The sequence below is a fragment of the Bubalus kerabau genome, chromosome 4 (assembly GCF_029407905.1).
Source record: "Bubalus kerabau isolate K-KA32 ecotype Philippines breed swamp buffalo chromosome 4, PCC_UOA_SB_1v2, whole genome shotgun sequence".
NCBI classification, from domain to species: domain Eukaryota; kingdom Metazoa; phylum Chordata; class Mammalia; order Artiodactyla; family Bovidae; genus Bubalus; species Bubalus kerabau.
In genome coordinates, this window is record NC_073627.1 from 73770594 (window position 1) to 73792713 (window position 22120).

At 40.4% G+C, this 22120-nt stretch overlaps 1 protein-coding gene across 5 annotated transcripts in view; it reads right to left on the minus strand.

Moving 5' to 3' along the window:
- The window catches only part of LOC129649830 (XK-related protein 6-like), a 95379-nt gene extending 74665 nt beyond the window's left edge, over positions 1 to 20714 (minus strand). For 4 of the 5 annotated variants that reach the window (XM_055577715.1, XM_055577713.1, XM_055577714.1 and 1 more), the window contains exon 1: positions 18692 to 20704. In XM_055577715.1, the coding sequence (XP_055433690.1) occupies positions 18692 to 19425 (734 nt within the window). In that variant the 5' untranslated portion in view covers positions 19426 to 20704. Of the gene's footprint in view, positions 1 to 18691 lie in introns of all 5 variants that reach the window. The other variant, XM_055577716.1, reaches the window with a different exon arrangement.
- Positions 20715 to 22120: the final 1406 nt, after the last annotated feature.

A 22120-nucleotide genomic window follows, 5' to 3' on the forward strand; every position in this document is an offset into this window, starting at 1 on the left:
TCTGTTTTCATAACCACATAGCTTTCTTGTTTGAAAGGTTACTACTATACCAAAACTGCCTTCATTTTTAGTCAGACTGATATTGGGTCAACCACTAAAGAGAATTTCCAAATCTACAACGCTAAAGAAAAAATCATGGATGTTATGGGTTGCACTGTGTCTCTCAAAAAGACATGTGAAGTCCTAACCCCCAGGATATCAGATTGAGATCTTATTTAGAAACAGGGTAAGTTGCAGAGTTAATAAATGAAGATTGAGTTATACTAGAGTAGGCTGGGCCTTAGTCCAACATGACTGGTATAAGAAAAGAAAACTTTGGACACAGACACAGAGAGAAGGATTTCACACGACATCAGAGGCAGATAATGAAGCTTTGCAGCTGCAAGCCAAGGAATGCCACAGACTGACGGCTATCACCAAAAGCTAGGAGGAGGTAAGGAAGGATTCTACCAAGGGACTCAGAGAGAACATGGCCCTTCTGGCACCTTGGTTTTAGACTCCCAGTCTTCAGAACTGTGAGAATAAATCTGTAGCTGTAAGCCACCCCATTCATGATATTCTGTCACAAGAGCCTTAAGAGGAAGCTAATACAGTGGGCTAATGTGACTTGGCAGTGGCAGTGGCATGTACACTGCAAGACCTCTCTGACATACAAAGCCTGAAGTCTGAGGTCCTTCTTAACTGTAAGCAACACAGCACTGATCCCATTACGCCTGGTCTTGTCACAGAGGCCAGAGATGACTACAGCGCAGAGGGCCCGGTACCACAGAGGCCAGGTGGGAGCCAGGTCTTCCACCCAACAGGCAGAAGCAGCAGCAAAGTATCCTATGGAGAGAGGAGTTACCCTAGAGAACACCATCACTGGCACAAGTTACCAAAACCAGGCCACAGGTGCAGTCACATCCGGTAGCCTCACATGCTCAACAATGAATGAGCCTACTCTAATCTTCCAAAAGTTTGACAGCTCTGGGGTCAACCTGCAGCAATCTCAGGAATTAATATTATGAAACTCTGAAAATTACAAATGGGCCCCCCAAATCACTGTATTAAAGTCTTACTTATGTGGCTTCAGGTGGTCATGAGGCAGTTCTGAAAGAGTACAATTTGAATTCCAATCAAAAAGGAACTTTCTTATAGATACACATTAAAGCTGACGAAAACAGGATATAAAATATCCCAAACCATGGAGAAATCACTTTGAAAAATATCAAGTTTTTAAGAATAAACACCTGATAGCTTAAAAAAAAAGAAAGAAAGAAATGGGCAAAGAGCTTAGATCAAACCAAAAACTTCTAGTTTTACTGTAATTTTGGCTGTAAATAGAACTAAGACAAACACTTAAAGATATCTGATAAAGAACCAAGTAAACTCTTCCTCTGCTCTTTAATTCTCCATTTTTCTTTCTTTTTTTTTTTTTTTACTGGTTTGGGTTCTGCCTGAGCCTATGGAGTCCAGTGGCCCACAGAACAGGCATCTAGCTGGAGAAGACCTAAGTCGGACACTTGAACTACAAGTTGACAGATGCTTCCTTTATGAAAAGCAAGTAACTGATTATTAATTTACTAATTCCTACCTGGACTTTAGCCACCATTCATAGAGAACAGACTAAACGTCGATGTACCTTCAGTTTGTCTAACATTTCCAAGGCAAAAAATTAAAATCACTAACATTTCCAAGGCAAGAAATTAAAATCACTACCTGAAACAACCAGACCCTGGGCAACTGTCATTGGCAACCCCCTCCCCCCATCACGAGTCGGCTAAGGTTGCTTTCAAGGTTCCATTAGAGACTAGGTTGCACAGAGACAGACAGTGTAAGGGATGAGAATGGTTTGGTTAAATAAGGAGTGTTGTAAGACTGTTTCATTATGAAAGTAGAGTAGCAGGGTAACGAGGTAATGAAATATGGGGCTAGAAAAGCGTTCTGGAACCACAGACTTCATACTTTGGGTTTCAAAGTTTGGGGTACCTTCTGTGAACAAAGAGAGACCACTGAAAGTCTTTGATTTGGTGACAGGTTCAGAGAATTAAGATCTGTCAATGTTATTAGAAGACAGTATAAAATGTCTGGTTAACATCTATCTTGGCTGAGGGGATTTTAAAGAATGGTTGCATAGTTAAACCATTAGTATGCAGTATTTTCTTTATCAACTGAAGGGTGGTGAACTCTTTATCCATCAGAAGTTTATACACGCATGACAATATTTCATAATAACATTTTTTTCCCTTAAGAAACTCATATAAACATTTAGATTTCTTTTTGGTGCCACATGTTTTGACTTTTCGAAAAGAATGTATGTCAAAAGGGAGAAGGCAATGGTACCCACTCCAGTACTCTCGCCTGGAAAATCCCATGGATGGAGGAGCCTGGTAGGCTGCAATCCATGGGGTCACTAAGAGTCGGACACGATTGAGTGACTTCACTTTCACTTTTCACTTTCCTGCATTGGAAAAGGAAATGGCAACCCACTCCAGTGTTCTTGCCTGGAGAATCCCAGGGATGGGGGAGCCTGGTGGGCTGCCATCTATGGGGTCTCACAGAGTCATACACAACTGAAGTGACTAGGCGGCGGCAGCAGCAGCAGTGTGTCAAAAGACTGCCTGCCAGGGCATCCAAAGCCGGTGCTCTGGGACAACCCAGAGGGGTGGGTTGGGGAGGGAGGTGGGAGCGGGGCTCAGGATCGGGAGACATATATGCACCCATGGCTGATTCATATCAGTGTACAGCAAAAACCATCACAACATTGTAAAGTAATTATCCTCTAATTAAACTAAATAAATTTAAAAGACATAAAACAGAAGCAATATTGTAACAAATTCAATGAAGACTTAAAAAAAAAAATAAAAGACTGCCTGTCAAATCTAGTCTTGAATATGGACAACTCACTTTTTATACAAGCATTTATCAATATGTAAATAAATTACAAAGTGACTATAGTTTTCTTCTTGGTTTCACTTACAATGAGAACAAACATTTAATAGATACGTATTTCTGCTTTAACAATATCACATCCTTAGTTGAAGAATTCACTTTGAACACCTAAGCAAGGCATATTTCTACATGTAGAAAGAGGGTTTGATAACAGTCAAATAAAGGAAGAAAATTTGGTCTGGTAAGAACCTTATCAATGCCAGGTACAATTTTCAGGTAGAAAAAGCTGTTAATATCTAATATTTATTAAGTGTATCAAAGCATTATTCTCAGACTTTACATGTATTAAATCTTCATTCTCAAAACAACCCTGTAACATAGTAATATCCTCCTCAAAGCTGTTCTGGATCTTTCTACCCCAAATAAGCACTATTTTACCTATGCTGCTGCTGCTGCTGCTAAGTTGCTTCAGTCGTGTCCGACTCTGTGCGACCCCATCCATAGACGGCAGCCCATGAGGCCCCGCCGTTCCTGGGATTCTCCAGGCAAGAACACTGGAGTGGGTAAGGAAACCCAGAAACAGAGAGATTAGATAACAATACAAGTTAACAGCTGGTATAGGGCAGGCTTGAGACTAAGCACTCAGGCTCCAGAAGACCTGCTCTGAAGGCCTCGGCTCCCTCGGCCCTCCTTAGAAGCAGTGTCTCGTCACCACAGGCCAGGCCGTAGGAGAGGGAACTTGGATGTCAGATACCACCCATCCTTTATTGGAGTCATCTCAGATTTAATAACACTTGTTTGTCTTTTTCAAAGCCGAGACCCTGGATATCACTGTGGTGACCAACACTAGGACTTTTTAACCTAACAGTGGTAGAAGCAGACGAGACCAGTTTCAAAACATTATTTTTTAGGTAACACAATTGAAGCCAGTTCCCAGCTGGACACTGGGACTAGAACACTGGTAAGAGGTATGCCCTGATCCCCATGGATTGGCTGTGGGGAATAATTAGTGTTGCTTTTGCTTTTTAAACTGACAACCGTACTGGGCAAGGAAGAGAAAATGATATTGTTTGTTCCTTGGTTTTCTGTGTTTAAGTTGTGAGCAGGACTATGAAGAAATAAAACTATCTGAAGGGTTCGTCTGTTGATTGTTTTCAAATTTTCATAAAATACACGTGACATAAAATTTACTATCTTAACCCTTTCCCAGTGTACAGTTAGTTCAGAGGCAATAAGAACATCCACACTGCTGTGCAACCATGACCAGTACCCGTCCGCAGAGCTCTTTCCACCTTCCTGAACTGAAACTGCATCACTCGCCATTCCCCACCCCCAACCCCCAGCAACCACCATTCTTTCTGTTTCTCTATGAGGCTGGCTACTCTAGTTAACTCATAAAAGTAGAATTATAGAGTATCTGTCCTTTTTTTTTTAAACTGGCTTATGTCACTCAGCATCAAGTTCACCCAATGCTGTATCATGTGTCAGAATATCCATCCTTTATAAGGCTGAGTAATATTCCATTATACATATGTTACATTTTGTTTATCCATTCAGCTATCCATGGACAGTGAGGTTGCTTCCCTCTTTTGACTATTATGAATAATGCTGTTATGAACATGTGGTACCAACATCTCTTCATGTTCCCATTTTCAGTGCTTTAGTGTATACACCCAAAAGTCAAATTGCCAGATCAAATATATATTTTTTGAAAAATCACCATTCTTCTCTCACAAGGTCTACATAATTTTACATTACCAGCAACAGTGCACGAAGGTCCCAATTTCTCTACAACCTCACCAATACTTGTTATACTGGTTTTCTGACCAGAGCCATCTTTTTCTTTAAATTCTAGTATAGATGATTTACAGTATCATGCTAGTTTCAAATGTAGTTAGGAGTCTTCTAATGAGTACGAAGTATTATTTACTGGACTTTTAAAAACATTATTATTTAAAGCTGTTTATCTACATCAACCAAGAGTGATTAATCATGTGAAATTTAGTGATTCATTTTTTCTTTGGTCTTAAGAAGATGTCCTACAATCTGTGTTGATTAATATTGCTACAGTGTAACTAAGAAGATTCCAGAGAGTGCACCCACACGGGCTTATGAACTGAAAACTGAAAAGGCTTGTGAATAAGGTTGTAAACATAGTGTACAGCATTTCAACATCTGCAGCAGTATTAAGTTCTGGAATCCCTGGATGTAATAGTATTTGCTTTGATCAAGCTCAGAAAGGGTGGCCCAGAGGCTTCTTACAACAATAGGGAGTCAGGTCTGCTTGCAGACTGGGCAGTGTCCTCTGGATACAACTGATGCAACACTGGGAGTGAAAGACTAAGCCAGCACCAGATAATATAAGTAAATACATTAAAAGTATGAAAAGTTATATGAATAAGATCCACCAGACAAAACATTTTATCTCAAATAGTGTGTATTTGAACTGTAACACCATACAGCTCCAATTAAAGATTTGTGTCTGGATTTTATTCTAATTATCATTTGCAGTTTTCTCTCTCAAGCACAATAGTCTGAGAAGATATTAATTATGTATTACCTATACAGGTCACAGATTTTGGCTTTGTAAGAAAAAAGAAGATCCTCATCTAGACCCTGGTACAGTCTCAACTGGTGGTGATATTATGTAGAGAAACTTTAATTATTAAATAACTTCTAAATAAATACATATATTATTTTAATGCTTTAGTAACCTAATTTTTAAAAGCCAAATAAGAATACCAGAAAATGTAACCTAAGTCATATTTGAAATTAACAAACAAGTATCTTAAAACAAGTTGACTGTTAAACCTTCACTACTAAACAGGCCTCTATCTTTTAAATATTTTCTGAATTCCAGAAAGATTTATAAAACATATTAACATGTTTTGATGGAAATTTTCAGTTTCTTTTTTGTATTAAATCATATTTAGATGCTTTAACACCTTTATAAGGAATTTTTAGATAATTTTAATCCATTCCCAGTGGTTAACACACAAAACAAATAAAATCTAATTAGTTTTAGTATAAAGTTTTAGTATAAATTTCTTAGGTATGAATTTTGCACACATATTTAGGTTATATATTTGGTGGCCTGTATAATTAACAGATAAAAACAAGGAGTGACTTTTGAGAGCAGTTATTTGGAGAATAGCAACCAACAAGTTCCCTAAGTATGGGATATGGTTTTGTTAAAGTTACAACAACTTATCAAGATTCTAAAGTGTCCTAAACACAGATGAACTATTTCTTTTAAGACCTGAAACATTGACAAGGCAGAGGTATAGAGTACTTTACTTTTAAGTACTTTTTATTTAGTCTATGAAGTTCATTTTAATCTCAATGAAGTTTCTTCTAAAGAAAAATTATTCAAAACTCTAGTTGTGTATTTTAGTTTGGTGTACTTAGCATAGATCACACAAAATTATTAAACACAGTTGCTACCTTTAAAAGCTAATTTAAATTGTTACTTGTCTTACCTGACCAGTTAAAATACAGTTGATCTATTTTTTTATGACCCTCAGGCTAAGAACAGTTTTAACATTTTTAAGAGTAAAACAAGGCACCTGACATGGCTAACAAATCCTAAAATACTAAATTAAAATATAAATCAAAGTTTTAAAAATAACTGTCTCTTTTATTCCCCAAGTAATAGCAATTTACATTACACACACACGCACACACACACACACACACGCACACACACAACCTCCTTTAACCTAATTTGTAGGGTATCTGATCTAAGTACAGGATTCTTTCTCAGTCTCTGGTCACCAAAACCACAAGGTCCCTCCTCTGCTGCACAAAGCTGCTCCCCAGCAAGACCACAGTCCCAGGCTTCCTTTTATGTGGGCATGGTCACAGGGTTGCTCTCCCTATGGGATGTTATTAGCACCAGTGATGTGAGTCACTTCAAGTCAGGGCACTTAAGAAACAGTTATGCTTTCTCCATATTCTCTTTCTCTGGCTGAATGATGAGGGAGTAGAGTCCCTATAGAAAGCCAAGTCAGCCAGAACTGCCCACTGCAGGCAATGCGTTTCCCATGTTGAGCCATGGAGAGGTTTATTATACTACAGTTACTTAAGAAAATGCAGTATCAACATACACATCGTATGTTTGCTGCCTTTCACATTTAACTAACTTCTACTTAATGTGGAAGTTCTCCCAATCCTAAAACAAAACAAAACAACCATTTGAAAACAGACTGTTTATATTGCTGAAAGCAGTCTGTCTGTTTTACCCATCAGTCTTTATCTTGACAACTGGCTACTGCTGCTCTTTTTTCCCATTTACTGTATGTGCAGATGACTTTTAATGTAAAACCTCACTATAACTACATTTTCAATGAGTTGAAACTTAAAGCCACTCCTGCTTCATATATGTAGCTCAAGTGCTAATACAGCACTGAGACATGAGCTCATTCCATTCAGTGACTATGTTACAGAGCAGAAATGAGTAAGCCGATTGAAATAGCCCCCCTTCACTTCTTTATTGTATATAAAGACCAACAAAACATGAGAAGAATAATAAATTTCACTTAACCTTGACACACTGTAGGATCTCCAAAACTAGAACTTTCCAAAACAACAGAACCCGGACAACTCCAAACTCTGCATCTTGACACCATCACAGATTCAAAAGCATGTCAGTTATGCCACAACACACGCTTCTGTAACACGGAGTCTTTCACACGTGACTGGCAAAATGGGAAGGACAGCAGTGCAGTGGGGAAACGGTGCTGGTTTCTAAGTGATCCTTCCCAGCATGTTCATGTTTCAAAGCTGTCAAGGACAAGATTTTTCACAAATAATAAAGACTCAGCGGGGGGAAGGGGGGGGAGGGTGGAGAAAACCGGTGAGATTCTTACCGAAGTACCTGCCTTTAGTACAAGCGGTGGAGACTGATTTAGCATCTTCCGTATCTGCTGCACTCTGCACTACCTGGTGATACTGTGGGCACACGTGAAGGCTAAACCCTGGACCAGAGGTTTAATTTTAGTGAAAACTGGCCTCCAATCGAAGCTAATATCTACAAGAATCTACAGATCAAAGAAGGAAAAACATGTCCCAGGATAAAAGGTCTTGAACCATCTGGATATGAAGCTGAGCACAAACGTCCCCAGTGCTACAATGCTAATATTTTTATTTGGATTGTCACTGTTTTTGTTAGTGCTCTGGTTATAAAGTCACATGGTTTTAAGCAGTCTAGCCTTAATCTTATTTCTCGCACAGTCCTGTAAGCTTTATTGTCTGATTTGACAGAAGGAGAGGGTTTTCAGGAATATCACATTATGGTAGATATGATTGTACCACGAACTGAGACAGTGAACTGCAAATGCCAAATAGGCAGAATGACACATTCCAACCTTACAGGGCCCCATTCAAAATCTTGTAAAATGTCTGACAAATACCATCTTATTTAATCCTAGACCACTATATCTTGAAAACTACCTCAAAATTATGTGGCCCCTACTAAATAATGGAAATAACAAATATGACCCACAAATGGCACAAAGATGTTCCAATTCTCCATTTTTCAAAATTTATATTATAGTTGCTTTTAACTTCAGCTGCATTTTGAATTTGCAAATTAGAGTAGTAAGTCCTTAATGTAGCTTCTCTTTTCTTCCAACCCCAAAACATGCCATTACCCACTAGGTTTAAGCAAAAGCACTTGAGACTGCTTAAATTTTGAATATATAACTCCTTTATTGGAAGGCATAACCTCTTTCTTCAGAGTCAGCTTTGATGAAAACTGCCTTACAGAAGGCCAAATGACACAACATCCTGAACACACAAGGCTATGCAGAACTACTATTTAGTTCATACTCAAAAGCGGCGTTCCTTAAAACCAAGTAGAATGACAGATCTGGAGTTCTCTTCATTTTCATCCAGAATCCCAGAGAACACAACCAGTGTGTGGTGTGCGTGCCCCTACATCCTGTGGCCCTGTCTGCCAGCTACTGGCCCTCTTAGGGTTTCTGATCCTGAACTTCGCGGTTACAAGGACCCTGGATTTTCTCACCACTACCACAGCACCTTTCGAGATGGAGCTCAAAGGGATGTTATTTTGGTGTGCGTAGATTTTAGGGGACCCTGTTGATCCCTGTGCTAGTATCTTACCAGCAGGGAATAGCACAGTTAAAGACTGTACAACCCCTTCCTGACTCCTCCTTGAGCCATTCCTGCCTGTGAATCCATCAAACCAAATGTTAGGCTATTTTTCTTCTCTGCTCCCTTCATTCCTGTCTCTAATGACACCTATTTAACACCTATTAGGATACTTCTCCCCTTTCATTCACCACTTTCTTTTTAGGAGGCCTACCCTTGGCACGAATTTCAACAAATATAACATTTCTGAAAATCTGAGACTCTGGATTGAGTATCAATTTTCCCGACATAATAAAATGCCTCTAACCTGGCACTTCTGGAGCACCATCAGTGATCATTTGTGCTAATAATGACCTTGAAGCACTTTAAACTTCCAAAGAAGCTTCTGAATCAAAAGAATATTCAATTATATGCTGTACAGTTTTAATGTGAAATGCTTTGACAGTATTCTCAATCTTAAGTATAACTGGTATGCCATAGCATATGGGAAATATACCCACTGGATCAATATACATGTTCACCAACCATTCCAGCTAAGAGTAAGGTCTGACTAGAGATTGCTTAAATACTGGTCTTGCATTAAAATCATCATCAGAGCTTTGTTTATTCACTCCACCCCTCTATATATCTGATACACCTAGTGCTCAAGTTTACAAGAAAAAAAAAAATTCCAAATGATTCTAATGTAAACTCCTTCTCCTTGAGAACTACTGCTGTAAATATTGATAGAAATCAGCCTATGTGAAAGTGAAAGTCGCTCAGTGGTGTCCAACTCTTTGCGACCTCATAGTCTACACACTCCCTGGAATTCTCCAAGCCAGAATACTGGAGTGGGTAGCCTTTTCCTTCTCCAGGGGATCTTCCCAACCCAGGAATCGAACCCAGGTCTCCTGCACAGCAGGCAGATTCTTTACCAGCTGAGTACAAGGGAAGCCCAGAAATCAGCCTATAGATATGTGATTTTCATCCCTGCACTGGTGGGGAACATTCTGAAAACACAGGCTTTTCAAATATATAGATTCCAAGGCCCATCCCAGACCTACTATGTCATAACCTCTTATGGGAAAACTCAAATATCTGACTCTTCAGGTGATCCTGACACAAAATCAAGGTCTGAAAACAACTGCTTTATAACCTTAAGGAAAGAGCTACTACTACTCCTGGTGTTTACAACAGGTAGACAGAGAATCAACATATGGGTATATCTTCTCAGGAGAGTTTAACACATTAGACTAGAAATCAGAGGTCTCCAAGAACCTCAGCATGTACATCCAGAGACCCCAGAGGTTCAAGAATATGATTCCTCCCCTTTCAATATGCCAGAACAGCAAAGCCCCAAAGTAAAACCAAGTTTTTAGTGGGAAGAGTCTCCTGATCATTACAAGAAAAACAGGATGTAGAAACTGCATATATTTTGCCATCAGTGAGATGTGCTTCAAAACTTTCCTCTACCAGTTACCAGTGACTTATTAGTTTATTCAATCTGTCTAAACTCATTTCTTCACCTATAAAATGGGCACAAAAACCTTAATAGAAAGTTAAATGAGACAATATTTGTAAAAACAGAATTTCTATATGCCATCTCCATTCTCCTTTGAGTCATACGCTCTAACCTATTATATATACTTCTATTAGCCCTTACCTCGGGTTACTGCTATTACAGACAAGAGAACACACGAGACACATTTCAATTTTGTTCCTCCAAAACTAACATGAAGCATCAACTCTGTCTACTGACAACCAGCTGAAAACCCACCAGTACCTAGATTCACAGTAACTTCAGGATGGAACTGTTTTCTTCCTTACCTCTCAGGTTCTGATTCCAGTAGAGCAATAGCTCTCCAACTTTAGAGAGGTAAGAAGGGCTGGGGAGCTTGTTTAAAATACAAAACCCCCCCTCCCACCAGCAAAGTCATAATTGAGTCAGGCAGGGACCACAAAAATACACATGCCCAGGCTTCCCTGGAGGTCCAGTGGTTAAGACTCCAAAATCCCAGTGGGGAGGGGGGTGTGGGAAGGGGTTAACAAGCTTGGTCTCTTGTCAGGGACAAGGATCCCACAGGCATCACAATGCAGTCCTCCCCCACCCAAATTACACATTCCTTGGTCCAACTCCCTAGGTTCTGATTCTTTAAGCCCTTAGTAGACCCACAAATCTGCATTTAGCAAGCCCCAGGCCTATCCTAAGACAAGAGGTTCTCTGACCACCCTAAGAAACACAGCCAGGGAGAGAAAGCAGACCATGCGTACTGTCTAGAAGGGTGTGGGTGCCTAATTCCCTGCCAGCTCTGTTTTCTCACTGGGCTTTCCAAGCCATGGATCTGGTATCTTCCTCACCTTTACCATCTTTCTTCACGTGAACAGTATGTAGTTAAGACAGAATAAAAAGAGGGCATAAAGGGAAAGAGAAACTTATTTCATGTACCTATGATTCTTTGGGAGCATATAAGCCAGAGTAAACAGTAACTATCAACTCCTCCTCCCTCCAAGGGTGCTGCGAAGAAAACTGATGTGCTTACTTTTCTGCAAACTGAATATTCAAATCTCTTCCTGGAAATGAGTTGATGAACATACAATCCCCACTGCAAATTCATGACCAAGATAAAACAGAAATAGCTTCCTCACAACTAGAAAGAAAAACAACCAAAATACTGCATTCAAAACAAAAGTTACTTAAAAACCACTTGTTCAATATTTCATGATGAAAGCAATATACATAAAGGACACATTTTGTTAGCAACATGCAAAATTTTACCTTTAGGATATGGTCGTTTTGCTTTAAGTATATTAAAATAATGCAGTATACCAAGATCAACAGATTTACCCACATTAGACATGCAGAAAAGAAAAATTTAAGGTTGAATTTTATGTACAAATGTATTACTGTCATCATAATATTCACTGAATCCTTCAAGCAAATCGCATCTTTTTCCCAAGTTCAACTTAAAGTACCTATACCTTAATCTAATAAAATACAAAACACAAAAAGAATCACTTAGAATCATTTCCAAAAATTGCTTAGAACAAGAAAGCCAAAATTTATTTATTTATTTATTTTTTAACAGACACTAATTTTTCAAAGTTAGAGAATACATATCAAAGCATAAATTGTGGTAGGTGACTTTAAGGTTCTTCCCAATTAGAAATCAATCTTGGTAATCAATTCAGAAAAACTTCAAAAATGTATGTTAGACATATACATCACTTTAGCTAAACCTAACAGTAAAATATGTTAAACAGAAGATTATAAAAGGACACTTTAATTTTAGCTGAAATTGCAAATTCCACAAAAGTTGCTAATAAACCAGGAAAACAAGTATCGGCTATAAATTTTAATCTTAGCTAGCAATATATTAATATATATAATGCTTCTATAGGTAGCAAAGTGATTACAAGTAATGAAAAATTTTAAGTTAACTCAAAATAAATGATACTACTTCAAAATAGTTCCTGGGAAATTCACACTTTAAAATATTTTAATTGTTCAAACTAGGGTCTGAAATTTCTTGTTTAAAACTTCAGAGTCCTAATACCTATAGCATAACAGACTCCAAAATGGAGGGACCTGAAAAATCAATGAATTTAACTCTCTATTTGATAAACAGGAGGAAACTGAGTCCAGAGTTTTTTTGGTAACTTGCAGAATGATAAACCTGATTCCTTAACTCCAATGTTCCCTTTTTATTATTGCTGTGTCCTGCGGAATTCTTTTTTTCCTTCTTTTTTGAGTATCTCCAATAGGGATAAATATGGATTGTCTTTAGGCAAAAATCAAGTCAGTGAACTTTCTAAATGAGGCTACATTTTCATGATTTTTTTGAAAGAAATGAATGCTTTCAGAGCCAAATAAATTCAGAATTTCTGAGAAGAAACAAGGTACAGAGAGTATCACAAGGAGTAAACTAAAGTTTTAACCACAACAGTGTTTGCAGAAAGCACACTGTAAATCAAACCAGCCCATGGCGAAAACAGCAACAACGGAAACATTTTCTTCCTTTTTGCATCCCACCTAATTTTTGCAGTGGCTTCCCAGGTAGCTCAGTGGTAAAAAACCCACCTGCCAAGGCAGGAGACACACAGGAGATGGGTTCAATCCCTAGGTCAGTAAGATCCCCTGGAGGAAGAAGTGGCAAATCCACTCCGGTATTTATTCTTGCCTGGAAAATCCCAGGGACAGAGGCGCCTGGTGGGCTACAGTGCATGGGGTCACAAACAGCTGGATATGACTGAGGGACTGAGCGTGCAAACATCCTCATTTCAGTACTCCAGAATCTATCCATTACATAACCCTGACTAACTGACCTTATGGAAGCTTGCAAAATCAAAGCAAATGATGTTAAAAGGCAGAAATGAACTGCCCATGATTTATGACATGTGCCTACTAGGTTTCAGGCAATATGAATTTGGTGTTTTGTTTCTGGATCATTCTGAAAATACTATCCTTCCTTCATCACTGCTTACAATTTTACTAAAAGTGGGCCATTTTTCCATCGCCTTCCTTTGGAAATTCACCATAGATGTCTAGTTTGTTCTGTTTCTGTTCACTCAAAAACAAGAAATAATATTCTCTCCTCATACTCTCCTTTAGCTACACAGCTCTTTGTCCAAATATAACTCTTCCACTCTCACAACTAATCATGTATTTCTATGATTTTTCAAGTGGAAAGAGGAGGAAGACAATAACAAGATGGGACTGTCTTTGTTAAATTTGTCCCTTTTTTTTCTTGATGGTGTCAAAGCTTCTTGCCCATTCAAAGATTATAAATTGTCCTACATTTTCTTTTAGTGCTTTTATAATATTTCACATTTTTACTTTTAATTCTTTTAGAATTTTTGTTTATGTAAAGTAGAGAGCAATTTCTCCCAACTAGGTAGTCAATTGACTATCATTTGCTAAATAATCTTTTTCTCCCTTCACTGATTAGAAATGCCACCTTCACTATCTACTAAATTCCCACAAACCTGTCAATTTCTCTTTATTCTGCTTCAACACTTATTTGCTTTATTCCTCTGCCAGTGGCACATTGATCTAATTATTGACACTTTATAGTACATTCACTTTTTGACAGAGGAACGTTTTTCTTTTTCAAGATTTTTTTTTGACTATATATATGCATCATTTTCTCAGATCAATTTTTCTCGGGTTTCCCCTCCAAAAAAAAAAAAACAAACCCCACTGAGTTTCTTTTGAACCAGAACTCCATTAAATATATACACAAAAATGAGGGGGAAAGATTCTTACAAAATTGAGATTTCCATCCAGTAATAAACAGATACTATATAAAGCTCCCCTACACACACACAGAGACATAAACACAAACTCAATCTTTTATGACTAGTAGAATACTGACTAGTATTCTGGCCCCATATAAATGGTTTTCCTTATTTGTAAAATAACATTTCCATTCCTAAATCACAGCATTTTAGAGCTACAGGGACATTGCAGACCACTTAGTCCAACACCTCTTGTAATCCCAGTCATATTTACCTCAAGTCTACTTAGGAGAATCATTTCAAAATTAATTTCCCTTTAACACGCAACACAATCATAAAAGTGCTATTTGAATCACATTAAAAGGCAAAGAAGTGGGCCACAATACTAAAGAATGCCTTGAGTTTAGGAATCCCTTTAGAATGAGATCCATACCTAGGGTCAAAGAAAAAAACCCTGAGTACGATAAATGCACACACTTGAGACAATCCCAAGTACTGAGTTTAGACACTCATGTTTCCAAGGTTAAAGTTGTTTTGTTATGATATTGTCCAGGAACCAAGTTTCACAGTATCAAAGCATTCCACTCCCAATTGTTCCAACATATTAAGAACACAAATCCAATAACAATCTCCAAATGGAATAAGCCTGAAACCCAATTCTAAAAGTGCTTCTCAAGCCTGGCTGACCATCTGATTACCTGTGGAGCTTCTAAAAACAAGACTGCTTGGGTCTCACCCTGAGATTCTTCCTCAGCAGGTCCAGCAATGCTCAGGCATTTTTTTTTTTTTTAATGTTGTAGTAGGTTCTATTCTCAGCCTGAATTAAGAACCACTATTCTAAAATATTCAACAAGAACAAACCTCCATAATTTTCCAAATATCCTTACATTGTGGGGTAAGGGGGAGTGGATAATTTATAGAAGCATCTTCACCAATATTTGCTGCTGATTACAGAGAGCTATGTCCCTATGTTATATCACGGTTTTGAAGTGAAAAGAAAGCTAAAATAAAGCTTTAGATTGTTCACAGGTTGATGACCCCATTATGGTAGGTGAACCATGTTTTACTTTTTTTTTTTTTTGTCCCTTGATGGCAACCCTTTACTCCACCTCATCTCCCAGAACAGCTGATGTTCATTTTAAAAGTGGCAGAAAAAATTAGTATTTTAAGAAAAATCTTTAAAACATACCCATAAAAATAAGTACATAAAAATAAAAATTAATGATTGGGTTGCAACATCATGACATTCCATGACATTTTAGTCAAAGAAACTGCTCCTTGACTACAGTGAACCACAGCACACCAAGCACTCTCTAAAAGGAGCACAAAAGCAAAGAAAGGCCAACACACTCAAGGAAAAAGCTTAACACACAAAAATGCAATATGCAAACCTGCTCCTAAGCTGTAACCTTCCAAGAAAACGATCTCACTTTCTAATAACAACACATTGTACTAAACTGTGAAGCCTGGTATAACTCCTGTTCCTGGTATGAGTGACTCACAGACCAGCTATCCCTGGGAAAAACACCTGAAAAATAGAGCACATAAAGCTAGACAGAAAGTTCCACATTAAGTAATTAGTGATGGTAAAGTATGCATTAAACAGACTTTAATCACAAGGTTCCTGAAACAAGTCATCCTACAGGTAACTATCCTCCACACTCCAGCTTTGGCCCAACCAAAAACATTTTTTGACAGTCTAGGGGGTCATCTGATGAAAGAGATGTCAAGTGTTTTCCATCTTGACAGGAAAGGCAACATGCATAGAAATTCACCACTTTACTGTCAAAAGAAACTAATTTTTCTTAAATAAGCACTGTGCTTTGGTCCAAGCACGAGTCAAATAATTGTACATTAAAAAAAAAAAAAAGCAAGTGAAGAGACAAGTTTCATGGTTTAATGTAATCAGTTCTGACAACCTCACCAACATCTTTTCCTGGGAATGTAGCCCAAATCAAATTCTTAGATCTTAACCTTTAAGTCACATGACCACATGAAGTACATAAAATGTAAGTAGCAAACATGACTCAGAGAACAATTGTAACCCAAAAAATCTGCAGAAAAGCTGAGATGATGTATGTTTACAAACAATGACAAGCTTGCCAAGAGATTAAAGCTAAAAAAGAATAAACACCTTTCTCTAGAGCTTTTACTTATGAATGATTTCTATGCAAGCCACGTGCCTAGTATGTGTTAAAGAAAGACCCTGCTCCTGGAGTATTTCAAGCAAAACAAGAAAAAAAAGTTAGAAAAAATCCTTCCTCAGTATTTCAATTGAAATATAGTATTAATACATTAGAATAAATAACGTAGCTGAATTAGCATGTCGTTTAGTATCAACTTTATAAAACATTCAGACATATATCCTAATCTTGAAAAAAGAACAAAAAACTCAGACATAGTAAATCACAGATATCTTTCAAAAAAAAGTCCACAACCTGAACTTTTACTCTGTCAAATACAATTAAAGTTTAGGTAAATGGGCCGTGTTGGGGGGATTATTCTGCCTAAAAAACTTGTGAAACAGAACTCCAATTTTAGTATGTCCCAAAAGCTTACTACTAAGAAATACCTAGGATGGATTACATTAGAAACAATCTTCTCAGGAATCTGAACCTGACACCAAGGTTTTGATTGCCCACATTGCCCACATTGTCTAAGACCTGGAGAGATAGGTAACTTAGGCTTATTCGATACAGGCCTACTTATTATACATGCTGATAAACTTGACTACTATTTCAAAAACCTCTCCCTATGCTTTTTGTCTCTCTTGACTTCATTCCTTTGCATGTCACCAACCTGCAAGAACCAAAAATAGTATCCCCCATACCAAACATACTCTTCAATTCAGTACAGATTTGGATGTTTTCAGAGCTAGACTTCCAGTTTAAAACATACTTCAAAATTTTCCTTGACCCCAAATTTGGCTCATAATAGCTACAAGTTAATCACCTTTTTATTTTTTTCTTCCTAATTTTCCCCGCTCTTCCTCTAAACCTATCAGCAGGAAACAAATTATCTGCAGACAGGGCTGGGAAAAAAGGTTGCTTGTTCAACCTAGGAACACAAGACCAGGAAAACTACTCACAAGACCAGGAAAACTCCAATCCTGAATTCCCATGTAAATTCTGCAAGACAAAAGTCTCACCCTGTCTTTCCTGATTCGACTTAATTCAATTCCATGCTTTCTGAAACGTTTGTATTTAAAATTCTGAATAACAACCAAGACAATTAAAAAGACAACGAACTTTATTTCAATTAACCTAGGTACATCTCAGTAAACAGAAAAATCTGAGCACCTAAAATCTCCTCCTAGGCATAGGTGCCTGAGCAATCTAGGCAAAATGTCTTCTCACAGAAGCAATGTACCTGAAGAGCTTCCTATATTCTCTTCAGGAAGGTTTTTTTCTCTTGCAAACACTCTCATCCACAACTCAGTGTTTCCAAAATACACTCAAACTGATTTAAGTTGGAGGACGCATATTTACCAAGGTTTTTATAAGATCATTTCCTTAGTTTAACCAGTTAACCAGGTGTCAAAAAAAAAGGGGGGGTGGGGGGTGGGATCTGCAAGTGGTTTTTGAAGGATTTACCTGGCACACGGGAAATGTACAAGAGGGGAAAGTCCCCAGAGCCAAGCTTGGGGCTTGTGTAAACATAAATCACCTGCGTACTGCCCTGGCTACCAAAAGCAACATTCCACCAGAATGTGTATCCGGGTGGCTAAGTGATTTTCTGGAAGTGAAAATTAAAAACGCTTACACCCATCACATACTATACAATTTTACCTGTTACTAAGAAAAGGGCACGTCTAATTCAGCCAAAAAAAAAAAAACCAAAAAAAGTCATTTTTCCTCCAAGGAGAGCAGCAGTTTGTAGTCATTTGCAAGGGACGGGATTGCAGGAAAAGAGGAGGGGGCGTGGAATGGGGGGGGGGGGCGGGCAAAAGAAGAGCCAGCCAGGGGGTTTGCACAGGGCCCCCACACAGGCCACTGCGGAGAGAAGACGGGGAAAAGAGGGGAGGATGTCTCACCGGGGGACAAAACCGAGTGCAAACTGGCTGGAAGAAGGAAGGTTCCCCCCAGGAGGCAAGCTGGGGTGCAGATAAAAAGCGCTAGTGGCTGGTTACCTTGGGATACAGGGCAAAGGGACCCCGGGAATATGAGAGGTCTACGGAGATAAGAGGGGAGAGAAAGGGCGAGGCAGGGTCTCCGCTAAGTGCGAAGCAGGGATGGAGACAGACAGCCGGACTCGGGCCTCCCTGGGCCAAAAGGCGTGGCCAGGGATCCAGACCGAAGGATGGTCTTCTTGAGACGCCAGGGAAAGTGCGTGGCGAACCCCTCCTTAAAGACCCCCGGGCCAAGGCCAGTCCGAGGAGCCCACCTGCGGGGCACCTAGGGGGCAGAGCGCACTCTGGAGGGCTCGGCCTCGCCCGCGGGGCCCTCTGCAGGGCTGGCTGGCCAGGCCCCCGCCCCCACCCCCGCAGTGCTCTTACCTCCACACCTGCCCCATCTGCAGCAGGTGGATGACCGACTGCCAGATCCACACGGAGAGGCGGCAGAGGCGCTGCGCCCCCGGCGTGGCCGAGGGCCCCACGCCGTGGCCGTAGCCGGCCCCCATCATGGGGGGGCCCCGGCTGCTGAGCCCCTCCACGGCGCCCAGCCCGCCGCCCGTGTAGTCCTGCACGAACCAGCGGAAGCTCAGGCTCTGCACCAGCAGCGACGGCACCAGCACGAAGAAGAGGGTCAGCCCGAAGTAGCCGTAGTCCCCCTTGCGGTAGTAGTCGAGGGCCAGCCACAGGTCGGTGCCCACGTCCCCGAAGAAGACCAGTAGCGCCAGCACGATCCACAGGCAGTCGAGCCACGGCCGCTCCACCTGCGGCGGCTGCGGCCGCTCGGCCGAGGGCGTCGGGGGTTGGCGACCGGCGGCCGCGGGCGGCTGCAGCGGCTGGTCCCCCCCGTCGGCGGCGGCGGCGCTGCGGCGCGGCTTCTTGCCCAGGAGGGAGCGCAGGCAGGCGGAGCGGCAGCCCCAGTAGCACGAGGAGGTGTTGCAGCAGTGGCAGATGTGCAGCGAACTGCTCTCGCCGGGCTCGCTGCCGTCGCCGCCGCCGCCGCAGCCGCCTCCCCCGGGCTCCCCGTCCTCCTCGCCGCCGCTGCCCACCGCCTCGTCCAGGTTGTGCAGCTGGGCGAAGCCCACCCCCACGCCACCGCCATCGGATTTCGCCGCCATCTTGACTCTCTTCCCAGCTCCGGAGGTTGGGGGGGGAGGGACGGTTGGGGGGGGTAAGAAGGCAGGGAACGGGGAGGGGGGGGGAACGAATGGAGAGGAAGGGGGGCGGGGAGGAAGCGGGGGAGCAAACGAATGAGGGGGGAGTGGGCCAGGGAACCCCCTCCGCTTCCGGGTAGTTGGCGTCACTTCCGGGCGAGCCCCCCAATCGCACGGCGCCCGCAGCTCCCCAGCCCTACCCTCCCGGCCAAGATGGCCGCCCTCCTGTGCCTCAGCTGCTTGGCGGGGGACCGGGGGGTTCACCCCGCCAGGGCTCCCCTTCCCCTCTTCCGTTGACCCCGAAACCCATCAGGTTGACCCCTCGGCGTTTCTGAATCCCGCTGGGCCGAGTAAGGCGGTCCAAAGTGATCCCTGGAGGGGGCAGTGCCAGACGTTTTGGGGTCCCCTTCCTCAGCGTCGCAGCTCTCAGCTTTCCTCCTGGAGAAACGCCCCCTAACACCCTCCCGGCTGCTGGCGGAGGGGCGGGACCTCTGAGGGAAGGGGCGGAGCTAGTGCAAAGCAGGTGATTACGTGTCACTTCCGGGAGATAGGATGACCTCATTGTGTAGACAACCCACCCCCCATCAAAATGGCTGTGTCTCACCTCTTTGGCTGTTTTTCCCCCCCTTTTTGATGTTTTTCTTTTAAATTTATCTCCTGCTCTTTTCTTATTTTGAGGGTCTTTAGAAATTGTATGTCAGTTTAGATTCCCACTCACAACTTATTGATTCTCATTTCCACATAGACAACTTCCTCCTCTTTTACCTCTGTTGACCCCCTGACTTTGTCTCTGGTAACTTCCATCTTTTGCAATAAACTTTTCCACCATTCCCTTAAGAAAAGTGCAGGCAAAATCCAGTTAAAAATCAGCTTAATTGCATCTTTAGAAGTAGAGCATAGAGACAGGATTGGCATATTGTGACCTTGAGTGTATTTTCTTCACCATTAGAATGTGTTTCTACCAACTTTTTTAAAAAAGTATGCAGTTTTTTCAATTCTGTGACCTTAATTTGGAAAATTCAAAACTAGCCAGAGTTTAAGCTGTGTCAATTACTTGTTCAAGGTTTTGGATGTGTGAAAATTGCTTCCTAGAATTTTTTGGGTGCTAAGCCTCTGTCAATAAATATGGCTTTAAATAAGTGAAAATATTATCAATGTGCTAAATCATTAAAATAGGTGCAGGGTACACTACTTAATCTTAACAATTTACAAAAGTGAAGCAGCACTGAATGGATTTGAATTACAATGATCTTCTAGTGAAAGTATACTTGAAGCCAGATAGAGCAAGCTACATGGTCACAGTTGTTACTGGTCAGGTGAAAGGAACTATTTGGAGTTACAAGAAAAAAAATGTCAAACCGTGAATTTTCTCGACTTCTCTGGATTTTTGTGCTCATTTTTCTGATTCTATCTACATGTCCCTTCAGAAAAACCTAATGATGCCAATAATTTTCTTTGGAATATAGAGGACAAGCTAGGTAATATTTGTATGGCATTGAGGTTTTATGGAAGAAAGATGCCTTTGAAATTTTCAGTACCCTTATTTTGGGATATACTGTTTAACACCAAAGTTCCTACTTAAGTATTGGAGGTGACAGAGCAAGGTAAGGATTCCGTATTTTAGTACACAATTTTTCATGAGTATTTATGCCAAGGTAAAACCTGTAAGGACTTTACAGAAAGTACTCATAGAGAATTTTTACATCTGCCATTTGGGGAGGACAGGGGTAGGGGAGAAGTAATACAAAATCTGCTTTTTGGAAACAAGTCGCCTAAAGGTATCCTTTTATTTCACACTATGATTTAAGCCTCCTTGTTCCTAGGGGAGTAAAACTTATAGACAATGGCTAAGGATTATTTCTGCATACAGTTGAGATTTTGTTTCTTTACTGAATTTGAATTAATAATACCTTTAAAAGATGGCATAGGTATAGAATAGGACTGCCCAGGTTTGGATCCCAATTCCACTAAAATAATACATGAATAATGTGAGCAAGATAGCTAACCTCCTTAAACCCCAGTTTCCTCCATTATATAATGAGAATGTAACAGTGCCCTCTTTGAAAAGTTGTTGAGCAGTTTAAAGATGGTAATCTATTTAAAGCTCTCAACACAATATACTTGATGAGTAGTAAGCATTGGATGAATGGTAACTATTTGTTATGTTCACATATGCCAACATATAGTTATTTAAATTCTATGATCCAGCAGATTTGGTATCTCTAAAATGAAAACATTTTCAGATGCTTCCAGGAAATAGATGCAATTAATTTGTTTTTAAATATATTTTCTCTATTTGAGCCTGTGAGGCTGCGAAATGAGATACAAAAGCAAGCAGCAATGACATATTTATGATTTCTATTTCTCTGTGCCCTGGAAGAACATCATCTACTAGTGAAATTAGCTAAGTAAATTACATTCACTATATCAGGCTGACAAATAGGACTAAGTCAAACGGCTTTATCAGAGTTGAAGTTTCAAGTAGATATTTAAAGATTCACAGACTCAATTGATTTCAACTTTACATTTGCTGTTTCAACAATTTTATCATTCTGCCTTCTTTGGAGGGGATATTGTGTAGAACCCAGGAGGTTCTAAAATTAAAATCAATGATAAGGAACCTATCACAAAGACTCACTAAAAGGTTAACATAAATTTG